Source organism: Ruditapes philippinarum, unplaced genomic scaffold (assembly GCF_026571515.1).
Source record: "Ruditapes philippinarum isolate M1 unplaced genomic scaffold, ASM2657151v2 ctg1401_1_1_1_1, whole genome shotgun sequence".
In the NCBI taxonomy this organism is placed as follows: Eukaryota; Metazoa; Mollusca; class Bivalvia; order Venerida; family Veneridae; genus Ruditapes; species Ruditapes philippinarum.
In genome coordinates, this window is record NW_026854330.1 from 63,262 (window position 1) to 87,079 (window position 23,818).

The 23,818-nt window shown below is 32.3% G+C and overlaps 1 protein-coding gene across 1 annotated transcript; it reads right to left on the reverse strand.

Moving 5' to 3' along the window:
• Positions 1-832: 832 nt before the first annotated feature.
• LOC132739838 (ranBP-type and C3HC4-type zinc finger-containing protein 1-like) lies at positions 833-22,313 on the reverse strand. Its single transcript, XM_060727651.1, has 14 exons — positions 20,919-22,313; positions 17,689-17,908; positions 16,382-17,246; positions 15,314-15,407; positions 14,372-14,567; positions 12,978-13,111; positions 12,059-12,319; positions 10,752-10,925; positions 5,351-5,532; positions 4,579-4,690; positions 3,740-3,932; positions 3,054-3,184; positions 2,581-2,679; positions 833-2,014 (listed from the first exon to the last, which is right to left on the reverse strand). Exons 1-14 carry the CDS (start codon positions 21,183-21,185, stop codon positions 1,934-1,936), a joined length of 3,009 nt encoding a protein of 1,002 aa, XP_060583634.1. The 5' UTR covers positions 21,186-22,313; the 3' UTR covers positions 833-1,933.
• Between the last annotated feature and the right edge of the window lie 1,505 nt (positions 22,314-23,818).

Genomic DNA, 23,818 nt, shown 5'->3' on the forward strand with positions numbered 1-23,818 from the left:
TTCTTTTTTTGATGTAAGCATAATTGGTAATGATCAGTTAAAGATATAGAAGCTGGACAAGTCCATTTATGAAATTCGGCAGGTTAAAGGTTAAATGAATTTCTGAATCACCGTTTCATACATTTTGTGTGAGAATATTGATGACCCTGGATGAATCCTGACACCTCAAATGACCATAATTATAGCCATAAAATTATTATGTTTCACCAAAACTAATAAAGAAGAAGTGAGGCAAAAAAATATGAAAACAAAAAATTTTACACTCGCAGTCTAGAACCTTTTGAAATTAATGCAACCAAAAGTTACTGTTGACAGTTAATTAATGGTAACTTGCATTATGAAATATGTGAAACAACTATCAAGAAACAAAAGAATATTTAGCAATATGAAAATCTATTTTTAGCCTCAAAAGACCTTGACCCTATGTGCCTCAAGCTCCAACCAATGGTAAGTGTTTACTTACTTAATGAATAAATAAATGAACTTGCTATGAAAAAAATGCATAATGAGAGATGGAAAAAATCAACATCTACAATCAACAAAGCTGGCAAGTTAAAAAAAATTCTCTTAAGAATTTTCTTATTGTATTTATATAAAATGACAACAATATTCTGATTTTCTGTTTATCACCTGAATAAAGGATGCTTTATACAACAGTGCTTAATCAAATAATAATCATACAAATGGTAAATAGTAAAAATAATTATAAAAAGTGTGTTGCTGTTTAATTTATGTAAGACCTACAAGCACTCAAATTTTATCATAGTCTTTTATCTATATTGTACTGTAGTCCTTCATTGAAAAACATTGCATGTTCTTTTTTTTTTTACAGTTTTATGTTTTCGGAAAATGCAGATTTGACCAATTTTAAAAAATAGCTTCAAATCCGTGGTTTACGTCTAAATATTTGGACTAAATTGCACTGTAGACTTCATATTGTAATATAGAAATATGTAATGATTAAGTTAAAACAAAGCCAATTAAATGAAATAAATAGAAAGTATTGCACAAGTGTGCTATTCTGACGGGTTGTATTGCTTGAGTTGATTATGTAAAGTTGTTTTCTAGCATCTAGTAAATTTCAGGGTGTATATATTCGTTCAGTTGAAAATCAGAAAACTTGTAGGTATTATATAACATAATCTATATATAAACATAATTTCAATAACATGAATTCAATATTATGATTATACATTACTGAAATAAATAGGGATTGCAAATATAAATATAAAATCATAATTTAAAGAAACCACTATTATAAACCATACACAAGCAATCATAACTTCAATGAGTATTATCTCATGTACCATTTTTACAAGATAAAAACAAGTTTATGATAATTGATCATTGAGAATAAGGTCAAATCTAATAAATTATCACCACACATAACAAGAAGTTAATGATCATCCTAACATGCAAATCTGTATAAATGGATATCAGCTTAACATTTAGTTCGGTGCCTGAAAGGGCAGATGGACCCTCATTAAGCCTAGAATACACATAAACGTTTAGTTAACTGACTAAGGATGCCATAGACTAAAGTATGTGGATGGATCACAAGAAAAAAAAACAAATATAAGTTACTTGAAAATGAAGTCTAAGGTTAGTAAAAGAAAACACCACACACATTAAAACAGATATGAAATTAGTGTTGGGTAAAATATTGTATCAATTGTCACTCATTTTCCGACTAGAAAAATCAAAAAATCACACACTTGTAAAACTATCTTTTTATAATAGTGTTATATATTGGTATAAAAGAGTAACACAATTTGTGAAAGAATTGGCAGTTTTAACAGTCAGGGAGACACAATGTGCCACATACATGGGATATGAAACTTCAGTCAGGTTGACACCAATATATCACATACATGGAATATGACACTTCAGTCACGGTCACACAAATGTGTTACACACATTCTAAAAGATGACACTAGTGGCAATTGTTACAGTCAGGATGACACACTTCTCCATTAACACGACATCTGCATCCACCACTTGTATCTCCATTTCCCTGTTATTGTGAAAAATATCAAATGATAAAATTTCAACATCATGAATTGCAGTTAATCTAAGAAACTATTTGTCACATACATGTAGTTGAAATAATTATAACTCGGACAGACATACTTATCTAAAAACACTTCATTTCCAAGGTTCCTTTGATATTGATGATTTAATTTACATGTTATTGTATACTGCTGATAAAATGGTACAGTGATTAATACTGAGGTTTGTTTTTCCTGGAATATGAAATTGTTTATTGTAATCACAAGTGCCTGACGTCAAACACACACACCCCTACTCTACCCCTTTATATATATATAGATATAAGAAGGTATAATGGGGATATTAGATGTCAGGCACCTGTGATTGTTATATACTTTTAAGTAAATTTATATTATTATTTGACATACTTTTTACTGCAAAAAATATACATGTATTTCATTTGAGGTATCATACAACATTACATGTAACTCCAAACAAATTCAGATCCTTTATGTACAAAATGTATTATAATTATATATTATATTTTCTTCTGGATTTATTACTTAAAAATAACAAGTGATAATAACATACCCCAGGTCCCCATCTTGGCCCTTTAGTCACCCAGCAAATCTCTGTCTTACAGATAGAACATTGAATCCAGTCACACCCTTCCTTCTTCATGATAATTACCTGTAGTAATTGAGAGAAAGTTGTATTTAGCTCATCAAAGTTTGAACTTCTCTGTTATTCAGTTACGGCTTTCGTAAAAAACCTCACAGGAAAATGTCCAGGCAAATGTCAGTATACATAAAATAATCCCATCCATGTTTTACACATGTAAATTATTTAAAAACATATATATCTAAATAACACCTATATTTTAATGATTGAAAAAATTTGGCATATAATCATCCATCAATCCTAAACTGATATGTGGTTGAAGAAAATGGTTGCATTACGTAATAGCAGGGTGGTCTTATTTTTCGGATTGCAAGACAATTGAAATAAGAAGAAAAAAACATTCTTTGACAAATTAGTCATAATAGCGGGGTGTAAAACCTTACCCGACATTGGGGACAGTTCATAGCATCTCCATCATCAAGCATACGTTTTATCATAATTTGTGTCTGACTGGCTGCCTTGTCATTCACAGCTCTTGCCTTCAAATCTTCTTGATATTGTTTACAATTCATCCCTTAAAAGGAAAAGAAATTTGTTAAAAATGAAAACCTTATAATGTAGCTTTACAATTTTGTACATTTTACAAATGTGTACATCTTTACACTTTCATGATTAATGTCAATTTTTACTTGCTTTGTTTAAAAATTGAAACACTTCATTATAAATTTCAGGGAATTCAGAACCTACCTACATTTAAAAAGTTGATTGAATAAAGTTTGATCAGAGAGCATTAGTCATTCTTGACACTACCATTCCAATTTAGTAATGAGAACTACTGACCATGTCGTTTGATGGTAGTCTGAACTGGTTGCAATTCAATGAGTTATTATCAAAATTTTCCCTAAAAATGATGAATGGATAAATTACATTTATCGGTAATTAAAGCTGTGATGCATTCATGAATTTACTTGTATTCTTATTCAAACTCAATAAACATTTTAAATAATTATAAAACAAACATGCATGTAGAATAATAGTTTCCATTTCTCTTACTAATACTGAAACATGTTACAGGCATTTACTTTTGAAGTTGTACGGTAGAAAAAAAATCACTTTTTATTAAGCTTACCTTGATGAATAACTTTGCAAGTCAGACAGTTTTCTTTGCCACATACTTGACAAACGAAAAAATTGACATGGTCCTCATATATACACCATCCAGGGCAATCAGCAGTTTTACAGTGGAAACTATTCTGGGCCTGACTCTCAGCTGTTGCTAATCCACGTGCTAAATACTTCGCAAAACCAGCCTGGCCAACAAGCTGTAAAAAGCACACATTCTAATATTTAAGTACATGTATATTCTGAAGACAGAAGTTCATTTCTTTGTATTTTCAGAATTTTTGCATCAGTGGTGATTTTTCTTGCAAAAACATTTTCTTGTATGGGCTTCCATTGTAAACTAGTTCTGGTTTCTGTTTTGTTCTTCACTATTACTGAGTGGCCCAAAATCAAATTCCACAAGGGACATCGGAAACAGAAGCTCTTCAGCCAGATAACAAGAGCTTGTCGGTTCTTCTTTTAAACCAGCTTACATCTGAAATCATGCATCAAGGGACACCTGTGGTCTTCTTCAATCAATGAAGCTCCTTGTAATCATATGACCTTGACAGTACTGGTGTAATTTTACCAACTCCACCAAATAAATAAATACTTTTATTAAATTAAATAATATAAAGGGGTTCCCATTAATAACTTATTAGCAATCCGTATAATCTGTTGAAATGCTGTTTAAAGTTGGTTGTATTTTCAGCATGTGGATTAAAATTATCCGACTTGACCCTTGGCCAAATCGGTTGTTTTGGCACATCTGTTCTCTCGGATAAAAATGAAAACACTGATTTTACTATACAATCTTATTTACTTATTGTTAATATACAATATTATATGATATAGTGTACTACTTACAGCTTTGATCTCACGTTCCTGTAATGTAGCACAACACATATAGTCCGCATCAACAAATGGACATTTTAATTCTGGTTCCTCATTATACAGTATTGCATCCTTCAGACAGTCCCTATTAACAGATGCAAACTTAATGTCATGCATAATACTTAAATTCATCACAATGGACCTTTTTTATGGCATTTTTTCTACGTTTTCAATGTTAAAACATCTTTTAATTGTTAAATAAGAGCTTCAATGTCATGGGTTGAGCATAACACTCCGGAACAAAAATAATCTTTAAAGGCACTACGATCAGTTATTTGCATTGGACTCTACATATTTAGTAATTTATAAAAACTCAAGCTGCTCTTAATAAAAACAACATACAGTGTATAAATGGAAAATATTTTTTCTCCTTCACAGAAATAACATTCATTTCAGATTGAAAACCTGGAGTTGATGTTTTTGAATTTAGAAATACTCATCTCTTCATCTCATCTGATTTTATTCAGTATTCAGATATAGATGTCTAATATTTTGTATAGTGTAATGTTATGGAGCTGATTTTGACCAGAATTGTCTATATCTTATATTGACTTAGATAGGTATACTTTGTTAATTTTATTTACATTATAATACAAAATAAAATCCAAGATACCTTTGCATAATTCAAGGAGTAAAACTTATCTCTGTATATTCTACTTCAAATATATAATTAATGAGCTTTAAAACATTTGCATGTATTCCTGGAATAAACCACATATCCAGGAGATACCCCTAAATATCTTACTTGCAGAATGAATGTAAACATTCCCTCAGGACCACACCCTCTCCTGCATCATAATCATCAAAGCAGATAGAGCAGGTAAATGCCTCTCTATTTGGGATAAGATCTTGCTCATCCACTTCCCGGAGGTACGCAAAATTTTTCAACTGCTCACGTTCCCTTAATATTCTCTCCTTCTCTGCTGCCTGAATAAAAGGGAAATTAATTTTTGTATTGTCATCTTTCAAGTAAAATTTCATTTTATGCATAACTGGGTTAAAATCCTTTGCAAAACGGTTTTCACCTTGTGCAAAAAACGGTTAACTCCTTAGGGGAAAAATGGGTTTTCACCTTAGTGAAAAAAACGGTTCCCATTATGGTTTTAATCCATTTTTGTTTAAAAAGGACTAACCCCTTATTGCACGGGGGACGATACCTCTCAAATAAAAAAAATTTTATACCTTGAAAATGGAAGTGTCACTCATTGTTTTGTTCTGCATCAACTCTTTATACCCTGAGCAGTAATAATTGCTGACCGATACTACAACTCAAGAGCTAAGCCAGTCTTCCTGTCTGTGCAGGACAGATTAATTATGAAATACATTTACTAGTAATGCTTAAATATTACTATAACTCATATAGTATAGGTTACCATTTAATTTTGTTTCAACAAATTTCCTTTGCCATTGGCATCTTTGTAAAAAAACAAAAAACAGTTGTAATATAGCAAATTCAATCATACAATTAGAAAGCCACTGTGTGTTGTTTTTTTGTTGTTGTTTTTTTTGTCAGTATAAATCTGTAAAATAAACTTTGTTTGCCTTTAGTTATATGTATTGATGCCTTTATAGTAACTTGTAATGATGCAGTTAGTTTCAAGTACATGTACATGTGTAGATGCCTTTATATACATGTATAGATAGTCATTTGAAAAAAATGAACATTAAATATGTCTTCCAATTACACTTTTAACTTGTTAAGTTTGTAGTTAAAGCAGAGTTAATATTCGAAACAACTATCTGGCAACTCTGAAATTATTACGGTGCTGTATATCTTTAGTACACATGTGTACATCATCCAATTAGTTTCCCTACATAAAAGAATTCAATGTCAAAACCACCTGAATAAATTTTGATGGCTAAGCATCAATTAACAGATTGGGAGCATGTTACGTTTGTCCTGTCTGACTGCAATGGCCTTATCATGTTACAAGCTAGAATGTTCACATTTTGACAAGAGTTTCATTTTGACATACTGAATAACAATTTAAACTTGGCCCCATAATAACTTTGACATTAAAGATTAATTTTTTTAAATGCAGGTAAATTCAACATACTTTTGTAGATTTTGGAATAGGCTTTAACATGTTTTGAACACATAATGGTCACCTTTTAGTCATTTCATCTTTTACTCAAACATACATGTATAACAACAGTGTTTAGTTCATATGGAACTTTGTCTTTCCTTAATACCTCAAAAGGAAAACCTTATTTGCAGCATCATTCACTATTTTCAGACAGAAGAATGAATTTCAGATGATCCCCAAACTTTCCTTATCGTAACTAGATAACTTCATCACATGAAAGAATGTGAATATTTCTAGCAGGATTTGATCCCAACATGATGAGGGAGAAATAATTTGAAATTAGGGACATTCACTACTTGAGCCAAAGAAATCTTCCAAGCTACACAGACTTCTGTCAATACCTAATATAACTGCTCTGTATCAAACTGCCCTTTGAGTGCTCAGGCAAATTGACATCTGCTAAAAATGTCATTCTGTTAAAATTTAGAATTTTATCTGAATTTTCTTGAAATAAAGTAAAGGGTGACTATCAAAATGATTGGTTCTTGACAAGATGCTGAGGTATATTTTGTGTGGTCTAATATCAAGCTGTTTGCAATAGCCAATGTGACCACTCTCAGAATAAGTAAGGGTTATAATGTTAAACTTCATTTTTGTATTTCTAACTTAAAGGAGGATAGTGCTAAAACAATAACTCACTTGACTGCATTTATTACATAAAAGCATTGTACATCACTTTTATTAAATCATTTATTTCATATGCACAAATCATTACAAATATGGCTGTATAACTCGCTCCAATAAACAAATAAACAAGAGCTGTCAGTAGGACAGAATGCTCAACTATTCTCAGTGCCTGATAGTAACCCAGAGTCTTGATAATATAGAAAGTTGTCCAAGTTCAAAAAGAGCTATAATTCTGTCAAAATCCATGTTACAGGTATAACCCTAAAAAGTGACCTCTTATTTTGCTCTCAAATAAGCATGTGAAATTTCAATCCATTCACTTTATTATTTGAAGATACCAAATTTCACACAAAAATTTAAACCAAAGTGTGACGCCAACACCTGGGTGGGTACAAAAGCTTTACCTAATTCTTCGAAAAGTCAAGCTAAAAAATCAAACATACTTGAAAAGGGCACATATATACATGTATATATATCATGTGAAGATAATACTGTTCATTTGCAACATCTTATTATAATATTCCTGTTGATTTTTATGACCTTACATCAAAGATGGTCCAATAAAAAACCTTATAATAGATTGTCTTGTATAATAAAACTGTTTTGTTTAGAAAAAATACACACATTAATGAGATTCTCTTATCTTACCTCACAGCAGAACAGAAAAAAAGCATATTTTATGAATATACAAAAGTATTCAAGCCTTTAAACATAAATAAGTCACACTCAATGCAACAACATGTACTTTTTAAAATTAACAATGGTAAAATGTTCCATTTACTTTTCTCAGCAATAATAAGCAGTACATCTACTTTCAAAACATTTATACATTGTACAAATATATTTGCTGTAATAAAAAGGAGTGATACATCAATCACAAAGTAAAAATAATCCTTGCTGCCCTATATAAGAAACATTAAGTGTAAACAGATTATGAGAGATACATCAATTGCACATCTTTTTACAAGAGGGCCATGATGGCCCTGAGGTCGCTCACCTGTATATAGCCCCCCCCCCCCCCCCCCCTGGGCCAATTTTTACCCAAGGGCTTTTATTTGTTTATTTGAACAGACTTGGTAGACACCCATAAGAAGATGTTTCATGCTAAACATCTAAGTTCTAGCTCATTGGGTTTTTTTAAAAGAAGATTTTTAAGTTTTTACTATACACATATAGTTAAAAACAACGACACCCTGGCGGCAGGGCCAGTTTTGACCCCCGAGATTTTATTTGAACAAACTTTGTAGATATTTACTTAAAGATGTTTCATGCTTAATATCTAAACTCTAGCTATTTGGGTTTTTTCAAAGAAGATTTTTAAGTTTTTGCTATACACATATAAGGAAAATCAATGACACCCGGGGCGAGGCCAGTTTTGACCCCAGGGCTTTTATTTGAACATACTTGGTAGACACCCATTAGAACATGTTTCATACAAAATATCTTAGCTCTAGCTCTTTGGGTTCTTTAAAAGAAGATTTTTTAAGTTTTAACTATATGCATATAGGGAAAATCAATGACGCCCTGGGGCGGGGCCAATTTTGACCCCAGGGCTTTTATTTGAACAAACTTGGTAGACATTCACTAGAAGATAATTCATGCCAAATATCTAAGCTCTAGCTCTTATGGTTCTTTAAAAGAAGATTTTTTAAGTTTTCACTATATGCATATAGGGAAAATCAATGACCCCCCGGGGCGGGCCAATTTTGACCCCAGGGCTTTTATTTGAACAAACTTGGTAGACACTCACTAGAAGATGTTTCATGCTAAATATCTTAGCTCCAGCTCTTTGGGTTCTTTAAAAGAAGATTTTTAAAGTTTTTACTACATGCATATAGGGAAAATCTATGACCCCCCTGGGGCAGGGCCAATTTTGACCTCAGGGCTTTTATTTGAACAAACTTGGTAGACACTCACTAGAAGATGTTTCATGCTAAATATCATAGCTCCAGCTCTTTGGGTTCTTTAAAAGAAGATTTTTAAAGTTTTTACTACATGCATATAGGGAAAATCTATGACCCCCCTGGGGCAGGGCCAATTTTGACCCCAGGGCTTTTATTTGAACAAACTTGGTAGACATTCATTAGAAGATGTTTCATGCAAAATATCTTAGCTCTAGCTCTTTGGGTTCTTTAAAAGAAGATTTTTTAAGTTTTTACTATATGCATATAGGGAAAATCAATGACGCCCTGGGGCGGGGCCAATTTCGACCCCGGAGCTTTTATTTGAACAAACTTGGTAGACACTCACTATGTTTCATGCCAAATATCTTAGCTCTAGCTCTTTGGGTTCTTTAAAAGAAGATTTTTTAAGTTTTTACTATATGCATATAGGGAAAATCAATGACCCCCCTGGGGCGGGGCCAATTTTGACCCCAGGGCTTTTATTTGAACAAACTTGGTAGACTTTCACTAGAAGATGTTTCATGCCAAATATCTAAGCTCTAGCTCTTTGGGTTCTTTAAAAGAAGATTTTTTAAGTTTTTACTATATGCATATAGGGAAAATCAATAACCCCCCGGGGCAGGGCCAATTTTGACCCCAGGGCTTTAATTTGAACAAACTTGGTAGACACTCATTAGAAGATGTTTCATGCCAAATATCTAAGCTCTAGCTCTTAGGGTTGTTTAATAGATGATATTTAAAGATTTTTCTTCCGGTTGCCATGGCAACCAGAGTTCTGCATGGAATTAAATTCTTTGAACAATTTTTAAAGGTGACCACCAAAGGAACATTCCTGTGAAGTTTGGATGAAATTGGCTCAGTGGTTTATGAGGAGATGTCATTTAAAGCAAAAGTTTACGGACGGACGGACGACGGACGGACGATGGACGGACGGACGGACGCCGGACGAAAAGTGATCACAAAAGCTCACCCTGTCACTTTGTGACAGGTGAGCTAAAAATGGACAAGCACATTAAGTGTCGTATTGACTGTTTCTTCTAATCAAGAATAAATATGTTCACTATCCGAGTCTATTTCCCCTGCCGAACCACGCCTGAAATTAGTCGCTTCAACAGATCTTGGAGAATTGTGCTGTGGCGACCTACTAGATGGCATTCTTTGAAGCGTGTCTTGCAATGCATCATGGAATTGTAATAAATTGTCAAGGTCACGTTCAGAGTCGCTGTCGTATTTTCTGTCCTGGCTGCCCGGTGGTACCTGCAACACAGGAGAGATAATCTGACAACAACCCGTTGCTATAGCAACCATGACAATTTACAACACTTCCTTGCATAATAATTTGAATGTTTTGATTGTGTAACTATCTTGTCCAACTGAATATTACTATAAAATGTTGCAAATTTCTTTATGTTAACACGAGTTTCCGAAGACGTTCTATAAAATCTATAAATGGAAGATGAAAAGAACAATTATTTAATTCCCATTTTATCTGTAACTAACATTTTATAAACTGAATTTTTAACTTTACCTCTCTTGTTTTTCTTTCAATGAGTGCATCTAGCTCCATACGATTTCTTTCTTCCTCAGTTAATTGGTAATCTGATGGTATTTCATAATCAGCAGGTCTGTCACTGGCACAAACCTCGCATCCAGGACGTGTTGGTTGGTTGATGTATGTACATGCTGGACACGCCCATCCTTGCTGAAGAACACAAACCAAAAAACAGTGTTCAGACTGAATGTTTAGTACTAATAATCATTATCTAAATTACTGAAATTTTGCCTGTTTTGCCAGAACAAAATACAATCCAGAGTATAAAACAGGTATTTTTTATAAAATATCTTTGATACAAAGTAACTGCGAGGGTGGGTACATTTTCCCCCCGGGTACCTGAATCATAAAAGTTTTGATGAGGTCTTCTTGGCAAGGATACATGCCAAATATCTTAGCTCTGGACATTGTACTTTTCCACTATGTTTTCTTGTAATTATATTAATCTATATACATGTTAACTACAAGACCTTGGGCCAGGGTCAATTTTAAAGTTTACTTAAATACAGTAATAACAGAGCTTAAAAGACATTTCATGTTTCAGTCTGACGTTGGCCAGAGGAAGTCCAAACCTGTGTTCTGCACATAGTCTCATTATGAGTAACATTTCTGTCAAATATTTTTAATTGCCTTATATTGGTTAAAAAAAAAAAATTAACACAAAATTGTTTAATCTGATAAGGGAGTGCAACCTTACCCTTGAGCCAAAGCAGCCCCAGAATGTGCTTTGCACATTGTCTCATTATGTTAACATTATAAACATTTCTACTCTACAATTTTAATATCCTTCTTTTAGGGTAAGAGATACAAGGCAGACACAAAATATCATGACTAAGTGTGACCTTGACCTGACAAAGCCCCAAACTAATTCTGCAAATTGTCTTCTTATGTTAAGAGTAATGGATACTACCTAGTAGTTTCGATTTTCATCTACTTAAAAAATAAAGAGCGGACATAAAATTGCAGACACAGACATGCAAATGACCAGATGCATAATATTTAAGGAAGGTTAATTCCTTCGGGCTTCAGAAAAGGCTTTTTTAAATAAAATCTGGTTAACTTTTACAAATCATGAAACAAAATATCTTAGAAAATATAATTAAAAGTTTAAAATTTTCAAACCAGAAAAGGCTTAAACAATGTTTTGTTGTGCAGTGATGTTACAGTTTGGCATATCTGATCAGGCAATTTAAACAGGCAAATTCACTTGCCCTTGAATAAATATCAAATATGAAGAATATATATTGATGCATTACGGAACAGAAATAACAGATATTTTATACCTGAGGCTCCTCATTTTCTTCAGGATGCATGACAGGTACCCGTTGTCTTGACTCCCCATATGGCGTATCATTTATATGCTCCATGTAGGCTCCTAACTGAGGTTCGATCGCAGCAAGACCGTGTACAATTTCCTCGGCACTCTGCTGAACGGCGTTATGTTCGTACTTCACTCTCGATCCCTGCGCTACAGGAAGTTTCTCTGGAGTACGCTTTTCATTTCTCCCTGATATATTTATATTAGGATCTAAAGTTTGTGGCTCCTACAAATAGGGGGGAAAAACAGTATTAAGTACTTGTGTTAGGGAAAAGTGTAATTTAAAGATATTTTACTATTAAAATTTCCCGTTATGAATCTTTATAAAATTTATATGATGCTATTTAAATCACATGACCAAGACATTACCCAGCAAACACCTTATGTTAGATCAATGTTGGATCACAATTGACTATATGTCACAACGTAAAAACCTGAATATGATGTTGAAAAACATTGTATGTGTTTGATTTACATGTAAGTCATTAATGACATCTGATTGATGTTGGATTTCAACATTTTAAAAAAAAACTTTCCTATTCAACTACATTCAAGTGTCTATCCAGCGTTAGGCTCCAATGTCCAACCAATGTTGATAAAAAGTCACGAGTTTGATGGGTAAAAACTAAATGTTATAGTCTTTTTAAAAGTATCATATTTCTTACAACCATAATAAAAGGAGTGAAAAAATGTAAATGTCCGACTTTAAGAAATGAATGTAGAGTGAATGTTTATAATAATATAATATTGTTTGTGGTTACATGAAATGTTATCTAACAGTAAGTATATCACAAATGTTTGGCTCTTTACTCTGTTACTTGCACCTTCACATAAAAGTGTCAAAGTTTGAGCACAAATGGTTTCGAAAATATCTATAAGCTTACCATTCTTGGTTTACCAGTAGATGCTGAACTGGTAGCACCGGACTGTGGTGTCGCTGATGATCCTAATCTGCCATGTGTTGGAATCATTTCAGGATTTGGCGCCGGTGTTTTCGGTGTATGCGACATAGCTAAATCTTAATAACAAATAATTAAATGACAATATATAATATTTATTCAGAATTTCTTATAGTAAGTTATCTCATGGGGCAGAAAATTACTTAAACATCATGGAATGAATTATACTCTTGTTATACATATGTGTATTCAATTATCAACACTTATCTTTAACAGCTTAATCTTATTACATTTTTATATATCTAATCATTTCAAATTGTTCTTAAGTAAGCTATAAAATAAACTATTAACCAGACACAACTTATACAAACAATACATTAATACTAGTATTACATACTTGCTTTTTAGCAAACAATATGATATTAATGCATCACATTAAATGCCCTGTACTGCGAAACTAAACATTACATCTTACATTATAAAATATGAACACTTGATGCCCTGTACTGCGAAACTAAACATTACGTCTAACATTATAAAATATGAACACTTGATGCCCTGTATTGCGAAACTAAACATTACGTCTAACATTATAAAATATGAACACTTGATGCCCTGTACTGCGAAACTAAACATTACGTCTTACATTATAAAATATGAACACTTGATGCCCTGTTCTGCGAAACTAAACATTACATCTTACATTATAAAATATGAACACTTGATGCCCTGTACTGCGAAACTAAACATTACGTCTAACATTATAAAATATGAACACTTGATGCCCTGTACTGCGAAACTAAACATTACGTCTAACATTATAAAATATGAACACTTGATGCCCTGTACTGCGAAACTAAACATTACCTCTTACATTATAAAATATGAACACTTGATGCCCTGTACTGCAAAACTTAACATTACATCTTACATTATAAAATATGAACACTTGATGCCCTGTACTGCAAAACTAAACATTACATCTTACATTATAAAATATGAACACTTGATGCCCTGTACTGCAAAACTAAACATTACATCTTACATTATAAAATATGAACACTTGCCCTAAACACCACATATGAAGTCTGAAGACTTACCTTGGCAAGTGACACTGAACTGTACAACTTACATTTATAATATTCACATTTGTCCTGCCATGTGACACTAAACACTTCACATAAAATCTCGACACTAAACACTACTGCTAAAATTTACATTCTAAACTCTTAACATAGCATGTTCCATTTCATACTACACCTTAAAATTAAAAATAAGTTCTTAAACACTAGGCTTAGCATGACAATCATAAAATCTGAACACTTGCCCTGGCATGTGGCGATACATGTCTACTACACCTTAACTACAAGATCTCATACCTGCTTTGTGAGGCACATTTTGTCTCATAAAGTCCTCCTTGTTGATCCCAGCAGCCTTGGCTGAGATAAGATAAAGAAATGCCGTAAAACCGTGAGTCTTTATCTTACACTTATCCAGTGTCTCGTTATCCTGTGGTATTCGTTTACCAATGATCCAGTACTGAACCTCCAGTGGAAACATGTGTTTTCGTAACATCTAGGAAATTAAAGGAAAAAAATAAGTTTAAATCTTTATCATTTTGATTAATAAACATCTTTAAACAATTTTTTATTGTTTGTTTTTTGTGTGTGTTATTTTTAGGGCCGGGAATTATATTTGAATATTCGAAACACTACCGAATATTCGAACATTGAAAAACAAATACAAATATATTGTATTCGAAAAAACCCGAAATGTTTTGATTTTTTAAAATAAAAACCTGTTATCACAATATGAATCTCCAGAAAAAAGTAACCAATGAACGAGCATCTGAATATGATATTTCTATTGCTATCCCTTTCTCTGCCGTGAAAATAAGTAAACTCCAAGAAAAATGAGCCAATCAATGGGAATGCTCTGGAGTGCAGGTAACTAATACCTGCACTCCAGTTATTACACTGTACATGCATATGTATCGATTTAACACTGACACATTTTCTACAGAAAGGTCCCCAATATAATATACAAACAATAATACAAGGAAGACAGACAAAACCCCACACGTCAAAACCCCACACCTAAATTTTATAGAGTGGACATAACCCCACACTTTTTATAACTAATATGTATAGACCTTTGACTGACAATAAGATAATACAAATGTATATAAACCACAATAATTATACAAACTGACAGGACATAAATGTATATAAACTGTCTGGTGGTAACATTTATCTAGATTTTAACAAATGTATTTTGAAATCTAATATTATCATAATTAAATCTTTTCTGAATGTTGTTACCATATTTTTGAGATCTCTTATTGTATCAGAAGCTTTAACTTTTAGCGTAATAGTGCCTCCAGATGATTCCTTGTCCTCAATGTTCACCTTTAAACTGAAATAAAGACAAAACACATGACTGTAAAACAATTATTCCCCTATAAAGTAAACACATACTGTATTTCAGAGGTCAGAATGTAAGATTGGAGATGTGCATCAGTAATTTATTTTTTTGTTATTTGTTTATGCTGCACCAACACTGTAAAGGTGATATGGTGACTTTCTGTTTTACTGGTGGAGGAAGACCTCAGATACCCCTCTGTACCCAAGTAGAGCCACTGACGTACCGTAAGATAGCTGGACAGCTTCCTCACATAAAAGAATCCAAAGGCGGGATTCAAACCCTCAGCAGTGACGCGCAAGTGGCTTGAAGTCAACAACCTTAATCACTAGGCTAAGGACACCCCACACCAGTAAGTGAAATGTTAAACTGTCCAATTTCTTAATTTAACCCTTAACCTGCTGATTTTGTATAAGGCATTTTTAACAATAATGCCTAAAAATACAGATGCTATATAACGCAAATACAATTCATGCTATGTTACTTAAATAAGTAAACTTACTCAAATTCCTTATCTCCCTTGACAAGTATGTCCTTTTTGTTTGGAGATAAATACATATGAACAACAACAATCTAGTTATAAAACATACCCTTATTATCAATTAAGATAGGATATGTAAGCAAAATTTTGCCAAATACAAAATGTATATATATAACCCCCTTGTAGCTGAAAGGTTTCCTTTAACGGTTGAGGCATCAGAATTGCAGCCACCATTTATACCTGTGTGAGCGTAAGAGCCTTAGAGGCAACTAAATGGGTTTGAATTACTTAAGTCTGTGTATCTCTTACCTTGAGCAGGTGATGTAGTTTTAACCCCTGGTGCTTTTTTAAGTTTGTAACACCCGGGGTTAGCCAAAATCATCTTTCCTGTTTATGGCACAATATGACCTAACATGTGTTGGTGCACCGTTAAGCAAAGCAAAAGTTTATATTTTATATTATTATAAATGTAAATGTATAAACTCACTCAAAATCTTTATCTCTCTCATTTGGAATATGTGTCCTCAGTTTAACATCAATTGTTACAGTCACATTCTCATCACCTGCAAGCTGTCTCGCATAATCCTCGGCACGAGCCAGATCCGTATTATTAATAGCAGTCTGCAATAACTGAGCAACTTCCTGCGCTCTGTGTAATCTAGGATTGGCTTGACCATGTTGCGCCATACCTGTCCTATTCTCCTCTTCTTTCTGATATGCTTTCTTATTATCTCCAGCTACAAATCCCATTGGAATATATAATTCTTCTGTTTGTAAGAATTCTGAGGCAAGTCTTTCAGCAGATTCATTCTTTTGAAACGTATTTATTACTAATTTCCCATCAGGTATATTGTCTCCACGTACAAACGGACTATTTTTATTATCTTCTGAAATACAACAATCAGTTATAATGTCCGAGTGCCTCGATTGCTTTCTCTTTTTCTCTTCTGAATTAACCTGAGCAGATCTCAGAATAGATTCTAACCTTTGTGGTAGTTCGTTTGGATGAATGTGCAGACTGTCACACAAATAATTTATACTTTTTGAAACTGCTGAGTCATGTATTGAATCATTCACAGACTTGTTCTCTTTATTTTCTTCTTTTTCATGACCATGTGGTGACCAGTCAGCAAGGTCAAATGGATCTGTTAATGAAAAGTGTTCTGGACTTTTTCTGTCCTCCTTTACTGGAGAGTTTTCATCACTACTTAATGACTGTTCAGAGTGTGTAGGTGTGATTGTACCCTCTCCAATTAAATTGAGGTTATACAAGGACAATCTGCTGTTTCTGTTATGACTTAATGTACTTTTTCTCTTCTCTAAATTGGTCTGTACAGCAAGGAGAATGTAGGCTATATAATCAAATAGACAAAAGATAAGTTAAACTGATAATAAAGAAAACAAATAATTATCGGTAAGAATAAAATAATTAATTACTGTAAAATCTGGTAAATAAACATACAATACTTAAATTTTAAAATGATTGTCATTGCAGTGGTATTTTTATGTGCCTATTTTTTAATGAAGTTAAGCTTAAGCAAAACAAATTCTGTTAAAAAGAACTAGTATTTATTGTATAGACAATACCTTTATAGCTAATGCAAACCTTATGGACATATATTTACTTATCTATTTCTAAATTTTACAAGAAATAATGTGATATTTATGTATTTTGGCGATTTATATCCTCCCTATTGTTTAAAATGTACATGCATATCATTTTGTGAATTAACTACTGTTTAAACTAAACTCAAACTGATATACACCATTGTTTGGTACAAACTTTCATCTTACTTTTCTTTATCTTAGAGCCTTCAACACTATTCACAAGCAGAAGGATGTTTTTTATTTTATCCTCCAACTCCCAGTACTTCTCCTCCTCCTCCTCGTCAAACTTGAAGAAAAAATGTCGCCAGATATCACCACTTTTGTGACTGAATTCGTGCCAAAATTTATCACGGATTTGGTAACTAAAGTCGCCTTTCTTTGGGCTCAAAACTGCACTAAGACATATCTGAAAATATATCATTTTCCATAGATTTTTACTTTATAAATTATATCAAACAGGACAATTTGCAAATAAATCACTTAAGTAGCATTTAAACATCAAATCCATAGCATCATTATCTGGAGTATGGAGAAAATATTGGAGACAACTATTCTATTAAGCAGCTCAAGTTTAGCATTTTAAAATAAACATTTACTACCAGTGGTTCAGTTTCGGCAACAGACCTGTTCCAACTCATTCAATGTCGTTTTTCTAGATAAACGGCAATTCATAAGAAAATGACCTGCCAATAGATGGTTAGACACACATTGCATTATATTATCAACAAAAATTTCAAAAGTCAGTAATATTTCAATGAAAACGGCATTAAAGAAACTGGCACTGGCCCTGTACCGGAACTGGTTACTTGACTGTACTATAAAGGCTATATTGATTTTTTATCCTTACCTGAGGCTAAATATCTTAAATGGACTTTTTCTTCCCTAATTGTGGGCAGAATTTACAATCATCACTTTTAGTGTAAAATTTCAAAATATGTACTGAATGAATAGTAAACTGAGTGCAGACGGCATAGCTGTGCTCCATGATCTTGGTCTGCACTGGTTGCATTGTTAGAACAGTTGTCACCAGCAGGCAAAAAGATAAGATGATAAAAAATCAAAGCAATACAAGTCTGTTATGTTAGTAAAGTTGAGTAAAAAGAGATAAGCAGTTTTCCTATCAAAATCTGACAATAATTTGCTACAATGTATATTACATCCTGGTCTAAAAATAGATTAAGTGAGTCAACACAGTTGATATTTATAACTACAACTCAATCTCATATTTAAGGTGTTCAACTACCTTTCATTTAGCAAGTTTCAAGCATAAAGTAAAGCAATGTAAATGATGAGATTAAAATATCACAGTGAAACCTATTCTAGTTTGTTTTACTTTATATATACATTGTACGTGTACAAGATTATCAATTCTGCATAGTTTGTTTGGTTGTTTTAAGTCACACCGACACAGTATAGGTCATATGGTGACTTTCCAGCTTTACTGGTGGAGGTGCACTTCTATGCCATAACTTGATTTCCGTATGGTAAAGTTTGTTTAAATTTTGCATACAGGTGTACTTTAAGGTATATATCTGACCTATGATATAATTTTTTCAGTTCCTTATAGTGCCCGTTAGGGTGATAATACCTTAAATGATTTATAAACCTGACCATATTTGAGGATACAAACAGAGGAAATTAAATCTTAAAACCATAACAAGTACTTTTGTCATGAAAAATTGACATTAAAACTTCCTGTTGTCTCAAATTCCAAAATTTAAGTTTCAAATAGTTAAACCTTAGATAAAATGTAAAAATTAGACAAGTCCTGTTTCTTGCTTGTAATCTTACTATGTATACCCACAACTTATTCGCATTATCATTGAAGTTTTTGCGGGTTTTTTTTGTACTGATATTAGACCAAAGATATCAAATGATGATATCAACTATATCATCTTGTAAGAATAACAAACAGGTTTTTAAAGTGTACAGAGAAAATAAAATACAATGATTAAATACAAATGCAAATATAAAACAAAGTTTTCGAAACTTTTTTTATTGAAATTTGCTCCTTACCTTAGATAAAAAGAAGATCTGGACTTTGCTCCTCGTATTTTTTACTGCTGAATCTTTTATCATTCTTCACAGGTTATAATAAATCATTATGTAAATCACATAAAATCTTTAAAGCATTAAACCCTTGAATTCAAGAGCAGATATTCTCTTATCTTAAAATCAATTTAATACCTGAATTTCTTTTGCATTTAAGAAAAAATGCAGTTTGTACGTAATATATTCATGTGAGGAAGCTATCCAGCTAGCTTACGGAAGGTCGGTGGTTCTACTCAGGTGCCCGTTCGTGCCTGAAATAATGCACGGACTGGGGCACCTGAGGTCTTCCTCCACCAGTAAAGCTGGAATGTCGCGATATGACCTATACTGTGTCGACGTGACGTAAAACCCAAAAACAAACAAAAAACAAACAAACGTAATATATATTACGATATCTATCTACAAAGGAGCCAAGAATGTAAAAAAAAAAGATGATTAAAAAACTATATGAACATTAAAAACATTCAATATTATCTGAACATTATTATAATGTCATTTATAATACAGCATGTTTGAATTGTTGCTTTTCATTGGATAATCATATGTTTATTTAAATATATACATGGCTACATGTATGAAGAAACTTATTTTTATTTTTCTCTACTTAAGGAAAATTGCACTGTATGAGTAATTTGTTTGAAAGATTCTTGACAGGTTATATGGCTGTAAATAAATGGTTGTTAAAATGCAATATAAACTAGCACTTCTGAATATATATGAAAACAACTTTTTATATTAGGGCCATGTGTGACCTGTTAAAAAAATCCTTATAACAAATATAAGAATAGGTAAGAAAACAATTAACATTATTAAAGGGACTCCACTGAGGTTTAAAGGTCTAAAAACATAACATTTGAATTTCTTACATAAATGAGCTGGGGCACTTTAAACAGAAATATATGCAAAGACAGTGAAGAAATATACTTTGAAATAAATTGGAAATCGTATTTTTTATTCAAGAAACATAATTGTAGTAACCACCTTGTCCTTTTGTCATTTCTTAATATATTTCTGAAAGTATCCAATATATACCGGTAATATGATACAATACTATAATACAATACAATATGATATGATAAGATACAATATGATACAATAAGATACGATAAGAAACAATATGATTTAATATGAAAGGATAAGATACAATATGATACAATACAATATGATACGATAAGATACAATACAATACAATATGTTATGATAAGATACAATATGATACAATAAGATACGATAAGAAACAATATGATTTAATATGAAAGGATAAGATACAATATGATACAATACAATAAGATACAATAAGATACAATACAATACAATATGTTATGATAAGATACAACATGATAAGATACAATACAATACTACACCTCACAATCCTGGCCTGTATCATCGAACATGAACTGAGAGCTGGGAGACAGTCCCGTCACCTCACATATGTGTAAAATACAATGTTTACTCCATTGAAGTGTCTCCCCGGACACACACACCTCCTTTATTGCCCCGAACTCATCAAGTTTCACCGATGGCTCGGGACAATACAAATCGCAAGGACAATGTGTTATAGAATGATCTTTAATTAAACGATCTGAGCAGAAAGACTGTCTCTTCTTCTTTTTACCTATTCTTAAAGGCATGTCTGTTAATTGTAACTGTTTTGTATATACAGTCAAAGTCTTTAAACACCACTGATATAATATTCAAATAAAACAAAGGAGTTATTTTAAGAGTATTATCACTGTTTTTTGTTTAATGTCACCGTAATCTAGGATTGCCGGTACATTTAAATACATCTTATTTCTATGTCACTATTTAATATAATTTAGCTGTCAATATTCAAAATTTAATTGTTTTCTATATCTCAGCTAATTAGTGTCAGTCTCATTTTGCAATTCTTAAAAGGAAAAAATATCCAATTTTAAATCCAGTTCCATTATATCTAATTCAACCAAATAATCATACACACAACGCAACTATCCTATTAAAAAGCTGTTTGTAAATGCCAAATAAATAGCGATCAACCTCTAGATTGGCCTACACTTCCTTGTCAATTGTATTTTACTCAATTTAAAATACAAAATCTTTCATCTCTGACATTTAACTCTTAAATAAACATGAAGAAATCAAAAGACGAAAGCAATGGTAAATACCCACACTGAATTTATTCATTTCTAAAAATAGACCTTTACAAATCATTTGCTTAATCTCTGGAACAAAAATTTCTATTTTCTTTTTCTTCAATTTAAACAGGTTTAACTCCTTTTCTAACAATTATGTATAGGTTTAACTCCTTTTATAGGTTTAACTCCTTTTCCAACAATTATTATAGGTTTAACTCGTTTTCCAACAAATTTTATAGGTTTAACTCCTTTCTCAACATTTTGTTATAGGTTTAACTCCTTTTCAAACAAGTTTTGTTGGTTTAACTCCTTTTTAAAACAATTTTTACAGGTTTAACTCTTTTTCCAACAAATTTTACAGGTTTAACTCCTTTTCCCACAAGTTAAACAGGTTTAACTCCTTTTCCAACAGATTTTTTATAGGTTTAACTCCTTTTCCAACAATTTTTATAGGTTTAACTCATTTTCCAACAAGTATAATAGGTTCGACACATTTTCCAACAAATTTTACAGACTTAACTTGTTTTCCAACAAGTTTATTTTGTTTACCAATACATTTTACAGGTTAAACTCCTTTTCCAAAAGTTAATCCAACAATATTATTACAATTCAACATTATCTAGATGATTCATTTCATTACGGTGACGAAAATTACTAATCACAAAACAAATGAATGTTGTGTGAACTTTAATCTATATAATGACATAAAAGGTTTTTTTACTATTTGTAACCTATTATATATACTTGTATTGTAAATGTCAGCCATTTACATTCTTGATAGGTTTTTATTAACTTCCTTGTTTCTATAAATTAATGGCTTAGGTGATTACCCAAATGTCATAATAACAATAATACCTTTATTATATTAACTTTACATAGTGTTATGAATGAGTGGTCTACATGTATATGATTTATTTGATACTAATTTATAGTTTATATACACTCTCATGTACAAAAAGCTGTCAGGGCTTTCTGTGTCATCTATAGCTATGTCAGTGACTTGAAAAGTTTTTGAGTAAAAAAACAAGAGCGATCAGTGATCATGTGTCGTCTCATGATGGCCAATTTCAAGTCGGGACAAGTTTTGTGACAGACGGACAGACAGACAGACAGTGAAACAACTAGCCTTGGTACTGATCATTCCTGTAAAGTTTGGATAAAATTGCACCAGTAGTTTATGAGGAGTAGTCCGGACAAGCTTTTGTGTATCTGGCAACACACAGAAAAAACCACCTTTTTATCACAGGGCCGTAACTTGGCCAAAAATCATTCAACCGGAAAACCCGTGCAATATGCGCAAGGACTTGAGCTACAGATCAATCCTGTAAAGTTTCATTGAAATTGCATTAGTGGTATAAGAGAAGTAGTCCAGACAAACTTTAAAAATAAAAATTATTAAAGGGCCATAACTCTGACAAAAATCATTGAACCGGAAAATGCTGACAATATGCACAACTAGACTTGGTACTGATCATTCCGGTAAAGTTTGGATGAAATTGCACCAGTAGTTTATGAGGAGTAGTCCGGACAAGTTTTGTGACGGACGGACAGACAGAGAAGTGATCCCTATATGTTGCCACGACTCCGTAGAGGCGACACAAAAATGGCTATTATAGAAAATTTCATTTGATCATAGAAAATGATTTATTTACAGTGTACAAAAAATTTTTATATTAATTTAAAAACGTGTTAAGCAACAGCAACAGTCCTAAACTTATATAATTACCCTCAAGGTAAATTAATCTTCAGTACATTGTAATCTAATTAGAAACAAGTTCGGGTAAAACAAACAGTTGACATATATACATTGTACATTGTCTAGATGTTTTTCCCCTTTCATACCAAACTATGTATATTTTGTTGATCTGTTAAGAAGTTCCTAGACTAAAATTTTCCTTCCTGAAACTTATATAATTACCCTCAAACGTAAATTTATCTTTGGTACATTGTATCTAAGAAGGTCAAATATAACAAACAGCATATATACATTGTGTAGATGTTTTCCTCCCCCTTTCATAACAAAAAAAGTATTAGGTATATTGTAATTTATAAGGAAGTATGGGCTGTTGGAACTAGTTTTAATTCATAACCAATTACCATCAATATACAGTTTCAGGAAGGAAAATATTTCAGATATTATACAAGTCAAG

Coding starts and splice junctions, on each gene's coding strand:
- LOC132739838 (XM_060727651.1), bottom strand. CDS start 21,185: ATGCCTTTAAGAATAGGTAAAAAGAAGAAGAGACAGTCTTTCTGCTCA. Junction 13,112..14,371: donor AAATGTGCCTCACAAAGCAG/GTATGAGATCTT, acceptor TTTGTTATTAAG/ATTTAGCTATGTCGCATACA. Junction 2,680..3,053: donor TGAACTGTCCCCAATGTCGG/GTAAGGTTTTAC, acceptor CAATTACTACAG/GTAATTATCATGAAGAAGGA.